The 16375-nt window shown below is 39.2% G+C and overlaps 1 protein-coding gene across 1 annotated transcript; it reads right to left on the reverse strand.

Moving 5' to 3' along the window:
• Positions 1-516: 516 nt before the first annotated feature.
• Positions 517-16019, reverse strand: LOC110680597 (macrophage erythroblast attacher-like; the record flags this gene model as incomplete). Its single annotated transcript, XM_021856390.1, has 2 exons — positions 517-1681; positions 15037-16019. Coding segments are annotated over 2 exons (1155 nt in total), but the record flags the coding sequence as incomplete, so codon positions are not given.
• Between the last annotated feature and the right edge of the window lie 356 nt (positions 16020-16375).

Below are 16375 nucleotides of genomic sequence, written 5' to 3' on the forward strand. Positions count from 1 at the left end.
AATTGTGGTGAAGGAACGGATGTTTTAAAAGGTGGAAGTAGTATTGCGGAAAACATTTGAACGATGCGAAAGAAACGAGGCGAGAAGGTGTAGAATAAGTTCTTATGGAAGGGACACAACTCATTCATCAAAAAAACACTGAACTGGGAAAATTCATAGGGAAAACTCATAGGAAAATATATTCTGGAGGAATATCCGCGAAGTTTATTTGGATAATTTTTGGCAACAAACTTATGCATCAAGTATGGAGGTCAAACTATTGAAAAAATGATCAACTTCTCATCTGTAACAGGATCCATTGATAAGAATGCCCCGATTAATTGACGTCTGGATTGATAGGTGGAACTAGTATCATGACAAACCCCTGAATGACGTGACGGATGAGACGTATCCGAATGCAGGAGCTGTAGGACCTTGGGGATGCAAAAACTGGTACCTACGTCCTCAATGTTTTCAGGGTAGAACATTGTTTGACATTTCTTTCAATTCTAAACAAATAAGATTTGACAACATTAATTTGGATGATTATGTTATAAAGATAAAAAATCTATATTACTCACTTCATTGCTCTCAATCGACATTTAATGCAGAAAAAATAATTCGAAACAAATACCTAGCAATTAAAAATTTCGCAGAAAAAAAAGCCTATCTGTTTTCCATTTTGATATTTTTTTCACACTTGATATATTCTGCTGCTCTAGTCCCAGCATTTGCATGTAAATTGAAATGAAGTGTATTGCCGATAGCATGCCAAATCTTCCGAGCGAGTCAGTTTTCTTCGTTCGTAGGAAAGATTGCATCATATACTTACTAATAAAACAAAATGTCGATAATTATCGCATATAGTATACTCACAACAAAGTCCATCCAACACGAGATGCTGCGTAAAAACAGATGGCGTAGTTTTGGTATTTGAAAACAGTTTGCACTCAGCTGTCATTTTTCATATCGCTACTATTAAAATAGTGTTTCCTTTGCTTTTGCTTTACATGTACAATATTATAAGCTATTGCTATATCGATCCTATCTTATGGAAAAATAAATTCAAATTCAATAATATGTAATGATTTTCCGAAATATTCCACAATGTAAAACAGATTCAACAAATGTTGAGGCAATTGTTTCTACTGAGAATAATCTTGCCTAAGTTTCAGGTCTACAACTGAAGCCAAATTAGTAGTAGAAACGAAATAGAGGAGGATGAAGGTAGATACAATTGCACTGTGAATTAAAACTGGAATCTCCTCCAATACATAGTTTGATAAAATCCGAATGAAGATAACGAAAGAAGATTGATAAAAGCAAAAGAATCCAATCACAAGATGGAAAAACCTATCGCTACAAATTCGATTCCATTTCGTGTGTATGTCTGTTAGATTTTAGTCGCTATTTATATATTATAATACCGCAGCCGGGTGCTGCTGTTTGTAGCAGTTTTTTGTATGATGATGAACTCGGGGTGTGAAAACGTGTTTTTTCCTCTCTCTCCCTCTCGGTAGAATAGCTCTACTACATGACGAAAACCTTCTCGATCTTGGGCGAGCGGAATTTCTCGTTCGTCTTGGGACACACGATGGTATCGTTGTCCTGGCGCATCTGGTCTATCGCTTGCTGGCCGAAGATTTGCCCGTTCGGAAGCATCATCGGCAGGTTGTGTTCGTTCAGCGGTTTGCCTGTTATTCTGCAATGGGAAAGCAAACGGGTGTTTAGGAATCTGTATGTGTTAAGTGAAGCTGAAAGTGGTTTATGGGTAGCTGCGCTGTCAAAGATGGAAGATCAATTGGTGAGCTTGTTTCATACCTTTATTTCAATTTTTTTTTTCAAATTTCAAATATTTTTATTTTTACCTTAGCTTTTACAATTTGTTTTTAAAGTTTAACTATCGAGATATGGACTTCCTTACAACAATGACATAGAACAAAACCACATTTTGTGATAATCAACGACAAACAACTATTTGGACATGGAAGGAAAAGCGCAAAAAAAAACTTCGAAATTGCTTAGAAAAAAGACAGAAAAAAGGAAAGCTTAAATATAATATCATATCACAGCTATGCGGCCAGCTCTTGTAAAAGAGGATTTACAGATGATGAACAGCTGTCCAGGAATTTAGGCATTAATCTCTGAAACCAATCATCGATCCGCTCAACGCCGGCAAGTCGATGTACCTCGTCAGTCGGATGAAAAGGGCTCAAATCAAGAATCATCTTGAGCAAACGATTTTGTTTAACTTGAACTTTCTTCCGGTGTGATTGTGCACAGTCGTACCAAGCAGGAAAGCCATACGCAACCGTTGGCCTGAGAACGGTTTTGTATAACAGGATCTTGATACCATGGTCCAAACGGGAGTGTCTTTTTACAAGAGGGTACAGCATTTTGACGACCTTATCGCATTTTTGGAGGCAGTTGGTCACGTGACAACCAAACTTTAGCTTCTGATCCAGGGTTATACCAAGATAACCAACATTTGGTGACCATGGAATGTCCACGCCGTTGCAAGAAACGTATCTCTGGGGTAGATGACGAGGGCTACGACGGCGAGTAAAGAAAATGGCTTGCGATTTCGTAGGGTTGACTTTCACCTTCCATTTTTGTTGGTACTCTTGGATGGAGTTCTGGGCATGCTGTAGCGTGTCGATTATTGTTCCTGCGTCGCGATGTGAGGCAAGAAAACCAGTGTCGTCAGCGAAAAAATAGTACTGGACATCGTTAACTTTTACTATGTCGGCGGAAAAGATGTTGTATAGTGTTGGGCTCAGAACAGAACCTTGAGGAACACCGAATGGTACGGACATTCGATCAGACGTACAGCCGTTTACTGCCACTTGGAAGGAACGATCCTTCAGGAAGCTTCGCATTATTTTCATAATCGACATCGGAAAATTACCCAGCAACATCTTGTGCAAGATCGCTTTTTGCCATACTGAATCGTACGCTTTCTCTACATCAAGAAGGATTAGGCCTGATGATTTTCCTTGCTGGAAATTACGTTTTACCTCCTTCACCATCCGCACGATTTGATGGCTGGTAGAATGTCCTTTTTGAAATCCAAATTGTTCATGAGGAATCAAACGAACTGTCTCCAGGTGTTTTCTCGATGCGCGTCAAAATGACGCGTTCGAAAAGTTTGCTCAATGTTGGCAACAAGCTGATTGGTCTGTAGTTAGAAGGTATGGAATGGTCCTTATTCGCTTTCGGAATGGCGACAACTATAGCGTGTTTCCAGAAGCATGTTTTTGATTCCATCATGATCAGGCGCTTTTTTGGGTTTCAAATTGCGAATGATTGTGGCAATTTCCTTGGGGCGGACTAACCAGGAGTTATAGGCCACAGGCGGGGAAAGGTCGATCTGTTCGACAGAACGCTCAACAGCTTCAACAGTGTCCCTATCACTAGTAGCTTGATTGTTGTGAGCAAGCGCGAAACTTTCAGCAAGCAATTTGGCCTTCTCCTTAGGACAAGCGTATAACGTGTCTCCACTGCGCAGTGGAGGGCTGTACTTAGTCGTTTTCTTTAAAGCTTTGGTGATGCGCCAAAGTTTATTATCGCCCCGCTCCATAGTAGCTAACGTGTGAGAAAACTTGCTGAACCGTGCGTTTGCGCATTCCCCACGAATGCGATCATTTAACGAAAAAACAATTTGTTTCAGCATAGGATCTCTGATTCTCATCCATTGCCGTCGACGCCGGTTACGAAGCTGGATGAGGAGTTTTGTTTCGTCGGGAATTTGCGCTACATCGTACGGACGAGGGGTGATCAGCGGCACAGCAAACGATTCTGCGTCGAGAAGAGCGTCTTTGAAGAAATTGAGCGCAGTATTAACTCCATTTTCATCGCGGATGTTGGAAAACATAGGGTCGTTTGGACACAATTTGGTGTTAATCAACCGTTGGAAAGCAAGCCAGTCTGCACGTGCATAGCAGCGAACAGTGGCAGTATTTGCCACAGAATCGGCCGACAAACTGATCTCGAAAGTAACGGGCAGGTGGTCAGACGACAGCTCATTGTGAACGATTGGTTTCGACATGTTGACCAAATTGTTAGACAGCACAATGTCTAACGTGGATGGGCTTCCTCGCCCTGCAGGAATAAAGGTAGGGGAGTCAGGAAAGTTGATATTGAAACCCGAATGTGACGCCTCTTGACACAGGATAGTTCCAACTTTGTTATTCTTGACACAGTTCCAAGAACGATGTCTGGCGTTTAAATCCCCAATGACGAAATACGGTGAGTTTTGCGTGACCAAAGAGCGGATTTCACGTCGAAACTGGACCACTCAGAGCCCCGACGCGTACCAGGGAAGTATGCAGCGATTATGCATATTTCATTATTACCAGTCGTTGAGATGGTAACTCCTGTAGCCTCGATTTTTTTGGTCGAAATATTCAGCTGCTTGAAAACCAATCCTTTACGCACAGCTATTAGTACACCTCCTCCTCTGCCGCCTTCAACACTTGATGGCCGATCGAGCCGAACACAGGAGAAATTTGGGTGAAGGAATGGAGTATTTGGGCGTAACCAGGTTTCGGTGACGACAGCTACATCTATGCCATGACGTTGTACAAAGTCGAAAAATTCTAGCAATTTGCTGTGAACGGATCTTCCGTTTCAATTAACTACGCGCAGGTGGACTAGCCATTATACACATATTTGATAATTAGCTCGGATAGTGCTAGAAATTGTTGTTCCTTAGAGCGGCAGCCTTGCAACCGATGAAAAAGGTCCCTCGCCAGGCAAAGAAACTCGGAGATGGAAAAAAGATCTGCACGTCGCTCTGGTTGGCCGGAACCTTGCAGTACTTGCGAGAAAGAAAGTCCTTCACCGGCGCTAGGATTGTTCAAACGATTTTGAACGCTGGAATTGATCCTAGGTAGAGAGGTCGGAGGTGCGCGGGTGTTCGGCATCGTAGTTTTCTTGGAAGCACGCTGACGATTTTCTTCGAGTTGCTTGATATACTTCAGTCGGCTGGGGCAACCTCGGAAGTTGCCTGTGTGAGTTTGCGCACCGAATAAGACTGCGCGAGACGGTAGCATCCTTGAGGTTGGCCTTCATCGGGAGCTTGCAGTTTGCTGTGAGATGTTTCTCCCCGCATTTGACACAGGATGGAGAGATGTTACAAAAGCGCATTCCATGGCCGAAGCGTTGACATCGATGGCACTGGACCGAATCGTCAGGTTTTCTGGTGAAAAATCTCCACTTTACTACCGTGTTGAACAGAGTCTTGACACCTTGCAGCTCCGAAAGCTTGGTAGATCCTTTCTCAAAACAAAGCAGATACAACACAGTTTCTTCGGGACCATTTTGCTTTCGAGAGAAAATTTTAACATCTAACGGGCGCACTGCATTGAGCAACAATTCCTCCTTCAGCTCCGCCAAACCATACAGTGCGAGACCCGAGAGTATGAATCGTACGGGCTGTTGGTGCGATGGGGTGTAAGTGAAAAACTCCGTGTTGGAGTATTGTAGCACCTTGATGACGGCATTGAAAACGTTCTCGTCCGACGCATTAAGCTGCGTGCCAGCTTTAACAGCTTTCAGTTGGTAACCGGACTGCGGGATATCGGCCAGATTCATCAGCTCGCGGGAGTGTTTGGTACCTTTGCTTACGATTGTGATGGGAGGAGGACGGCGATTCTTCTTCGGGGCATTGGGTGGCGATTGCGATTTGTTGTTTACGTTTCCATCTGGGTCGTCAGTGGACAGCGTTTCGAAGAGGTTCTGTGTAGCAACCATCGGTTGGATTGATGTTCCGATCTCCATCGGGAGGAAATTGTGATCGTCGGCTGGAGAAGGCTGGCAGTGGGTACGTTTTAGCAGCTTGGCATCGTTACGATCACCGGAGTCAACGATTGAGGTTACCGACGGAGTTTTATCGTAATCACGGCGAATAATTATGTTGGATTGCGAACTTTGCACATTATTGCGCGGAGTATTACACTCAAAATAATCCAAACGTCATTGTTACGTGGAAACATACGTGGTTTTTTTCCATCGCACTTTTCACGTAGCTCTTACGGGAATCATAGGTGACACAGAATGAACCGATGAACCCATGAACTAGTGTCATTCTATCGGAGAGCCGCGTAAGAGCTACGTGAAATTTTCGTATGATTCACCAAGGGCATTGATGGAAGCTAAATAAAACTTCCAGTACATTTCAACTAAAATCGGTATAGATGCAATCTACTTAGCTTTGCACTGTTTTCTGAATATACATAATTTTGCAATAAAATGATATGGAACTAAAGTGAATAATATGCAACTTTTATTAGCTATTCGAAAGAGATCAAACATTTTCGTCACGGAACACTGAGTTTTCATGTCATTGCTATAGAAATTGATAGTTGGGTGCGAATTTCGGGAATTTTCGAGAATGGATTCTTCTGCCAGATGTTTATAGGTGTCCTTCCTGTTTCAATGAAAGAATGTGATAAATGAAGTAAATCACTAATAAAAACGCATAGATGGATGATTTACACACGTTTGAATTTCGGCGAGGAAAACATCCTCGTCTAACTCCAGACTACCAAAGCCGCTTGTCAGTCCAATTTCGAACCATGTCGGTAGATGCGATACAATTGTTATCTTAAAACAATACAATTTTCTTCAATATTAGATTATCAGCGACAAGAACAAAATTTACCTTTAGATTAATCTAATTTATAATATATAAAATAGCTGACTCCGCTTACTCTTGAAGTTTGTTGTTGACTGACGCCATCATAACACAGAATGAACCATATAATGAATACTTTCAAGATGAATCAATCCATGTACGAAATTTCCACGTAAGCTTGATAGGTTAACCACAGTAAGAATGACCGAAGCTACATTTAATGTTTACCTATGATTCGGTGATTGTTACCTTAGACAGGTGAAGTCAAGAAAAAAATCATTTCTACGAATCTACGTGATTTTTCACGTAGCTATGACGTTTGGATTATTTTGAGTGTACGGCCCGAGGCGTGATTATCCACTTTAGTGGCACGAAGTTATTTAATCGGCGAAAAAATAAGCGAAATCAACGAATAACAACGCATTAAATTTTGCAGCTTGTGCATCAATTGCTTTGACAGCTCGAAACTGATTTATTTCAAATCTGTTAAATGCTTTTATTTCAAATCTGTCCAAAGGTGGGAATAATACGTAAAATGATTATTTAACAAACTGTACATAATTCGTCCCTTGATGTGCCGACATTAATTTTCTTCCACTTGGATATTTTCAAGGTAACTAAAAGTATCATATTTATAAGCACGTTTAAATCTCACAATAATTGCTCATCATGGACTAATCGCTTATCAAAGTGAATCCTGTGACCCAACGATCCTGCCTACTAACAAACATCCCTTCCAGTAACATTTGTGGAGATGCAGAGGTAAACACGGTCTCCAAATAGCAAAGGTTGTACATACTTCCCCCAATCCCACTCACCACAAGGCCGTGTCCGGCGCCATTATTGACTCTTTATAGATAGAGGTACTGAATTATACACACTGAAAAATATTATGGCCGAACCCAGCCGATCTTCCAGTTGATCCTTTATGCATCTTCGGTCAATCGCAGATTAGCAACCATATATATGTATAGTCAGTCTAAATTAAGCTAAGCTAATTGGAAATCAAAGGGAAGCTGCAATCAATTTCAAATTAGTGCTTGTAGCGGCTGAGGGTCTTAAAATAAGAACTTAAGAAACTTTATGCTCGAAAAAACGACCAGATTGGAATCAAGAATTCAAAAGAAACCAACCTGGAAACAGGAGAGAAAAATTCTTTAGAATGACAGCAGGACAAGTATTCGCGTAGATCACTTGTATTAATTTAGGACTTTCTATGGCTTTCTTTAGTTAGTTTCATTAGTTATGAAAGTTGCCTTCATGTATAACTCGGGTTATTTCTGCAGGAGTTCATTGAGTGAATTTTTAAAGACTACAAAATGTTTAAGATTTCTATTCAAGATTATTCCTAGAATTCCACCTGCATTTGTTCTGAGAATATGATTATTGCACTTGTGATTTCATCAAGATTTTTCCAAAGATTCATGGATTCGTTTTCAATGAAGTCCAAAGATATACAAGAATTCATTTAATCGATTTCTCAAGGATTTCTTTCAAGATTCCCGTTGGTCCTCCATTCCCGATTTAAACCAGGATTGTTTTCAAAGTATTTACTCTTAAAATTCCAAAGGAAGACATTTTCTAAAAAAAAACTCTCAGAATTAATCCAGGAATAGTTCCAAAGATGTATGGAGGACATTTTCCAAAAAATATTAAAGAGAAACCATGGCTGAAAATGTGTGTCTTCATGAAAATGTTCGAAAAATAACTGAAAAAAATCAGAGTATGAACACCTGAAAGAATCCATCTAGGGTTTTTATGGATAAATCTCAAAACAAATTTGTTCAAAAACTCTGCAAAGATCCTTTGTGGATTTCTTGAAACAAGGAGGAATCTTTGGAAGATTCTCCTAAAGTAATAACTAGAGAAATCGGTTGGAAGAATTAAAAATCTTTGGAGAAGATCCCATAGTATTCCCCTGCGAAAGTTTCCAAAAATAATCTCTATGCCAATTACTGGAGGTAATGGCGTTGTGCTGAAGTACATCCCTGGAACAAATTTATGTAAAAATTCCTAGGGGAGTCCCTAAAAGTATTCTAAAAAGATACGTATTTTTAATTATGAATCGTAGTTTTACGGCTAACCAGCCGAGTGAAAGTTTACCAACTATCGAAAAGCTAAACAATACATATACTTTGCAATTGGATTGAATGGACAAATTGATGTGAAGTTTTGCGAAAAAGTTACACGTCTTCTCAGTGAGAATCGAACTCACGACTCCCTGATCTCTAGTTAGGGCGCGTTACCCACTACGCCATGAGAGGACTCATGGACGCAGAAGTTAACTTGAATTCGATTTCAGCTCAATAATCACGTGGTCCTTTTCGCAAAGTGCCTTTCTTTCGGAAGAATAGATGCCCATCCAAACATAACGCTTTCTATTGATATCCAATGCCTAGCCCGAGAGCGCATTACTGAGAAGACGTGTAACCTTTTTCGCAAAACTTCACATCAATTTGTCCATTTAATCCAATTGCAAAGTATATGTAATGTTTAGCTTTTCGGTAGTTGTTATTCTAAAAGATTTTTTTTTTAAGAAAACAACAATAATACCGATTCTTCTGGTTGATGCGAGGAATTTGAGAAGAAATGTTTTTTTCCTATCTTTATTAACGAGATTTTTAGCCCTGGACTAGTTCATCTTGGGACCAACGGCTTTTACTTCCCTTCCGAAGGAAGTCGTCAATATTACTTTTCACGTCATAAATGACTATCTCGGGGATGGAATTCGATCCCAGATCCTCGGGTGAGAGGCGTGTGTTCTAACCACTACCCAGATCTATACCCGGAGAGAAGAAATCCCTGAAGAAGCTATGGAACAGTCGCTTAAAAATCTCCGAAAGTATCTTTTGAAGCTTTTTGAATCTCGCACTAGGATTCGTTGTAAAGAAAAAAAGGTGACTTGAAGATTCTATTGAAGATAAAGACTTGTTAGAGGTATGCATCAAAATTATTCAGGTATTTGCTTCAGGAATATTATTCAGGAGATTCATTCATGCATTACTCTGAAGATTTCCAGTGAATCTTTCACTGACTTTCCAAGAAATTTTTCCATGATTTTTATTTAGAATACCTTCAAGAATTTAACCAGGATGTTTTTCAAGGATACCTTTCGAAATGATGATCGTTCAGAAATTGCTCCAAAGACTCTTTCAGGAATCACTCAATGGAATCCTCAGCCCTCGCAGAACTCATCCAATAATTTTCGCATGCATCTCTTTAAAATTTCCTTCAAGATTTTATTTGAGTTTTATTTGTGATTACAACCAGTAATTTCTCTTAGGAATTCTAAAGGGGTTTATTCAGGGATATTTTAGAATATTCTTAAAATTTCGCTCAGAATTTTGTTTGAGATTTCAACTACAGATTTTAAATAATGGAACCACCTTCAGGAATTATTTAAGATATACTTCCCAAGATTCCTTCAGGAATATTAAGATTCTCTCAGAAATTTTTCAAAGTGTGCATCAAAGAATTTAGCCATGTTTTTCCCTAGCCAGATAATTGACGAAGAAATTATTGGAGGTCCTAAAGTAACAACTAGAGAAAAATTTACTATAAAAATCTTTGGATACAATTCTGTGATAGTCTCTGGGTAAAGTTTTCTGAATAATTTCTATGGAAATTACTGTAGATAGTAAGATGCTAAAACTATTCTTAAGAACTTAAACTTAAGACGAATTTCTGAAGCGAGGAATCTGATAATCAGTGGAAAAATCTATGTATGTAGCTCCGAAGAAAATAGATGTAAGAGACCTTCAATTGGGTTGTTTAGTGATGAAAAATTCACATATTTTTGTAGCTTGATCGAAAGAGCACATTTTTTAAGTGTAACACGGTTTTATTGCGCTTTAATTTCTTAATTTTGATATAATAAATGATTAAACAAGATTTCAATTCGTCGACTCAATGACATTTCAATTTACATAATAACAGTTCGTCCCGAAGTAAAATTAGCCGAGGGGTGATTCAAACGCGATTTCCATACTAAATTCAAACGTGTTTTTAAAAACCAGTTTCAGGGCACGAAAAATCATGAAACTTTGGATTCCGGTATAGTTTTTAACGTAGAATCACAATGTGTAAAAATAGGATACCCCTAAACAAGCCAATTGAAAATAGAGACTTGAAGATTGGCACTAAAAGAGAGGCCAAGTCTCTAAAAAGGGATCAGAGAAGCCGACTAGACATCTTAGAGTGTGTTTTTAAGTATGCCTCCGAATATTTCTCGTGAATCAACGCCATTTATTTTTGATGGTGATAATGAAATTCCCTTAAGAAATTTCATCAGCATGTTGTTCAGGTATTTTGCTCAAAAATCCATCATAAATTACTACCTAGATTTCTTCAGGAGTTTATATGAGAGAGAATATGACTAGACATTTCTCCAAGGATATTTTCACGAGTTTTTTTTTTTTAATTTCTCATGATGTTTCAAATATTACTTCTCGTATTACTAAATGTTTTTCTTTCATGATTTTTTTTCAGGAATTTTATCAGAAAATAATTCATCTCTTCGTTGAATGTTTCCTGCAGATAATATTCCAAAGATTTCATCAGAGATCATTGAATTGAGTAATTCATTTGCGTGACATAAGGAAAAATTTCATTCAAGATACCTTTAAAAATCCAACTTGGAATTTTTCATGTGATTATTTTAGAAAATACTCCAGAGATTTCCATCAAGAATTCCACCCATGATTCTTTCAGAAATCTCTCCCGAAAGTCCGAAGACCCTCTAGGAATTCATCCAGTGATTCTTTCTGGATTCCCTAGAGTTTCTTTAATATTTTATCAGAAATTTCTGTAAAGATACCTTTAGAAGTCAATTCTGAGATTCCTCCAGCAATTCATCTACCAAATTATTGATAATTTTCTCAAGGTAGTCGTCAAAGATCTTAAACCATAAAGTCATCCAAGTAACTATCTACCAAAATTCCTTCAGAATTACTAGGGAAAATCTTGAACAAATCCAGGATGTAGTTGGCAAAAGGAACTCCTGAAATATTCTTTGATAGAACTTCTGTAGGAATTCCTGATGAATTTCCGCAAGGAAGTCTGACTCTTGATTCGTTCTTCGTGAATTTTCTACCTAAACGGCTAAGATGAATTATTGTTAAAAATATAAATGACATCTCTGACCTGGACAACATCCAGCAGGACATCGGTCTATTTGTTTCACAGTTGTGAAGCCTTCAATGAACTTTTGAAGAATCCATATAGATTTACTTGAGAAATTGCTCGAGAAGCAGGTGAAAGAACTGTGGAAGTAATACCTGGATGTAATGGTGGTGAAATTCCTAGAAGAATATGTGAAGGAACTTTATGAGAAATACTTGGTCGAATGTACTGAGAGTCCTTGGAACAATTCTCGCATACTCTGAGATAACGCTCTAAAAGCATTGGTAACCACGTGTGTAGCTCGTTGTTTTCTGAGCAAATGATAGAATAAGCACCCAAACCAACATTCACGGGCAGTTAGATAATGATCCTTCCTTCCCCATAGAGTTGTTAAATAACATGAAAATACATTAAAATGCTCAGAAACAACGTGCTACAACACATGGTTACCAATGGCTTTTTAGGGCGAGATCAGAAGTTATGCGAGAATTCTAGAGTAATTTTAGGAGCAATTCCTGGGGAGCTGTAGATGAATTCTTGCAGGAATTGTATGTAATGGGTGCAATAATAATTGGAAAATGGATTCTTGCATGGCTTTCTGGAAAATTCCGTAAACGAATTCCTTTGAAACTTCTGGAATAAACCACTGTGGATTTTCTTATAAAACATCTTATAGTAATCTTCAGAGCGCCTTAAGTAACAACTGGATAAATCGGTGAAATGATGTGCATTCCTTGATCAAATTTTTTGGAGGAATTTCTATGGAAGTTACAGGAGGTTGTTGTGTTAGATTTCATTGAGAAAATGTGGAAAATTTCTTCTAAGCATCGCTTGGCGAACCACTGGAAGAATCTCGGGACGAACTTGAAATTTCTGGAGTGATGTATTTCATAAGAAAACTGTATAAAGCACCAGAAGAAATTTCGAAGCTTTCCCATGAATAATAAGACTTTAGAGACCTTCATTAGAAATAGAGACTTTTAGAGACTTGCATTGAAACAGTGACTAAATCTCTAAAACCTATATGTGATATATTGAACTGCCAAAGAATTTCCTGGCGGAAAATTTGTTGTAATTCCACTAAGCATGATTTTAGAAATCACTGGATATATTTCATGGCAAATTCTGGGGAGAATTTCTCAACGAATCCTTAGATGACTTTGTGGATGGCTAACTGGATTGTATCTCTGAATACATCTAGCGAATCCCTGAAGCTTCTCCTCGCGAAGTCCACGAACGAATTCCTTAAGAACCAATGGAATAGTCGTGTATAGTGATCCTTTATAGAGGATAGTGATCTTATAAAGGATCGCTTGTCGTGTAGGAATCTATGGTGATTCAAAAATTCACACCACGATCAAATCAACAGCAAGGAAAAACATGACTTTTGAGATTGTTTTGCTTTAAAGGGACTTTGGATGCAAAAATAATATAGACTTTTTAGAGTATTGTATAGAAATAGTGATCAAGCCTCATGTGTGGTAGCGACGGAGTGTTATAAAGATTTTTCAGTAAATGAAATAAACCTTCCTTAGCCAAATGGTTTAGAGTCCGCGGCTACAAAGCAAGCCATACTGAAGGTGTCTGGGTACGAATCCCCGGTTGGTCCAGGATCTTTTCGTAAAGAAAATTTCCTTGACTTCCTGGGCGTAGAGTATAATCGTACCTGCCATACATATACGAAATGCGAAAATGGCAACTTTGGCAAAGAAAGCACTCAGTTAATAATTGTGGAACAGTATTAGTATGTTTTGGAACATATCTCAAAATTTCTCCATAGTAATTTCCAAATAAACCTACATTGTCCTTGGGCCACCTTTAAATCAACCATCTAGAAAGCTGAAATTTTCACAGAATGCTATTTTTATGGTAAGGATGGTAAGGAAACATATGGGAGATTGGATTCTCAACATTTTTAAATTTTGAATCGCCCTAGCCTTTCACGCCGAGAACCTGAGATCGAATCCCATCCTCGAGATAGTCACTTATGGCGCAAAGTTTATAGCGATGGCTTTCTTCGGAAGGGAAGTAAAGCTGTTGGTACCGAGATAAACTAGCTCAATGCTAAAAATCTCGTTATTAAAAATAGAAAAAAAAATTGAGTAATCTTGTAGCTTCCTGGAAAAGACTCTAATCGATTTTTTTTTTTCAAAATCTCTTTGTGAATTTTCTTGGAAGAGCTCGTGCGAGATGGGCCAAACTTTCGGAATCCTATATTTTTTGTAGGTAGTTCTCGCAGAAAGTTGACAGATTTGCATAGAAAACATCTGTAGGTGTGATTCTTGGAAAGATTTTAACAAGGAATCCCGCTATCAATCTATAGACTTTTTCAGGAACTCATTGTTCATTTCCTCGGGAATCATCTCTAGACAAGATTAAAAAAAAATGTGTCCAAAGAATTTCACCAGAAATCCACAAAGATCTTGTCAAAAAAAAATCGTAGAATTATTTAGGAATTCCGCAAAAACCACCTTTGGAGGCTGCTATGAAAATCTTAAAAATTTTGCTAATGCTTTATCTATTTAACAGTTGCGGATCACCGGTTGGGAAACCCTGTGCTAGAGAGACAACGGAATTAATTGATGGAAGAATTAGTAGAAAAAATCTCTGGAGGAAATCCTGGGATAAATTTTCAGCGTTATATTTATGGAAACTAATGGTAGTAGTAAAGTGGGATTTTCCAGAGCAAATTCTGGAGTATCCCTTGCGAATCACTGGAGGAATTTCTGAATCAATTTCTGGGAGAATTTTTAAGCAATATTTAGAGAAATTTTAAAATTTCTGTCTAGAGGAATGTCTGAAAGTATTCCAAGAGCAATCTCTGGAGAAATCACAATAAGAGTTCCTAGGACATTTCCCGGATGAAACTAAGAAGAAACTCTTAAATAATTTGGGGATTAATTGCGTATGCGTCTCTGATGAATTTTCTTGTACTTCTAGAATTTTGCACTAGATTCACTAAAGTGAAAATAGTAAGTTAAGAAACCATTTTGTTTAAAAAAAGATACTCCAAGATAACTTGATCTACCGTCATGCGGGGTGACATTGGGCCATAAGGCTGACTTTGGGCCAAGATTTATACAGCAACCGAATACCAGAATAATGAAAACAATGTGACAAGCTTCAAGAATACGTTATAAATAGCCATTACATGCTCATAGATAAGATTTGTGGTGTTCCATTTAGCCATGAGATGCATCGAAAAGGGCGGTCAAAGTCACCCCCTAGGCCCAATGTCACCCCGCACGACGGTATCTAAAAAGAAACCTGGTCACCAACCCTGACCACCAAGAACTCACCTGCAAATTAACCGGCTTTGAGCGCAGTGCGAAAACGGTAGATTTTCGGCGATCTCGTTGACATTCTTCTGGCAAACCGGACAGTTCATGTTCTTCGACGTCGTCGAGTAGCATTGGGGTGTCTTGAGAGCGGAAATTCCGGCCTGAACGGCCACACTCAGCACGGACTGCGACGGCAGCTGGAACAGTCTGTAGTTTTCCAACCGGAAGTGCAGCACCAGATCGTTCCAGCGCTGGGGATCGTAAAACGTTTTGTACGGCTCGATTTGGGTGGTCACGGGGAACGCCAACAGTGCCATGTACTGGCGGATTTCCTTCAGCTCCTGTTCGAATGCAGGGAAATACTTCTGGGCGTGCATGACCGCCATCAGGCGTTTGTCTTCGCGGATCAGCTCCACGAATTCCTGCACACGTAGCTGAAACTCGATGTTGGAGTTGATCTTTTTCAGCTTAGATTTGTTATCGTTGCACCAGAGGATGCACTTGGCCGTGCTACGATTGGCCAGATCGCGTTCGACCTCGCGGGTGATTTGAAAAATGTCCAAATTGGTGAGATCTCGGATTCCGCTGCGAATGGCTAACCGTTCGGCTGTGTCGTAGTATCCAAGCCGGAGAAAGTGCTCCACGATCATTCGATCGAGTCGGATTTTTTTCCACTGGTTGGTGGCTGCGGCTTGCAGTTCCAGTGTCGTGGCATCACTTGGAGGAGTCACGTTCTGCTTTAGGTGTTCAAGGCGACGCTTGCACACCAAACCGGCCGACAGCTCTTCCGAAATGCTTTCTTCGGCTTTGCGCTTCAGAACTTGCAGGCGTTCTACTACGCCACCTAGGAGTCTGGATATTTCCGATCCGGCCGAACCATCCGATAATCCTTTCTCCAGTTCCGAGGCAGCATTCTGTATCTGGCTTAGCTCGCGATCGAGCGTTTTCTGAGCGATGCGAAATTTTTTGTTCAATATCTCGTATGGCACCTGTGGAGATGGAAAGAAGATTTAGGTTGTTAAATAGAGACATTATACTTCAGGTAAATAGCAGTAGTTTGAAGAGAATTAATTATCTTGATGAAGAAATGTACTTCCGTTAAGACAGATATAGTGTAAAGCGAAATAAAAAAAGCTTTGAGTAAGTAGGTAGCAATATTTGCGGTTGAGCTACGAACACTTTAAAATCAGTTTGAAAAGTTACTGGATAAACCTCTCAGAGACAAGGGATAGGAATGTACTTGATCGGAAGAGGATCTTGACGAACGATGAAATACTGAGAGTACAGGAATTTCATTCATTTATTTAGTTAACATCAAAACAGATAACACTAAATCAACAATTTCACAATACTCGGT

This window comes from Aedes aegypti, unplaced genomic scaffold (genome assembly GCF_002204515.2).
Source record: "Aedes aegypti strain LVP_AGWG unplaced genomic scaffold, AaegL5.0 Primary Assembly AGWG_AaegL5_hic_scaff_163_PBJ_arrow, whole genome shotgun sequence".
NCBI classification, from domain to species: Eukaryota; Metazoa; Arthropoda; class Insecta; order Diptera; family Culicidae; genus Aedes; species Aedes aegypti.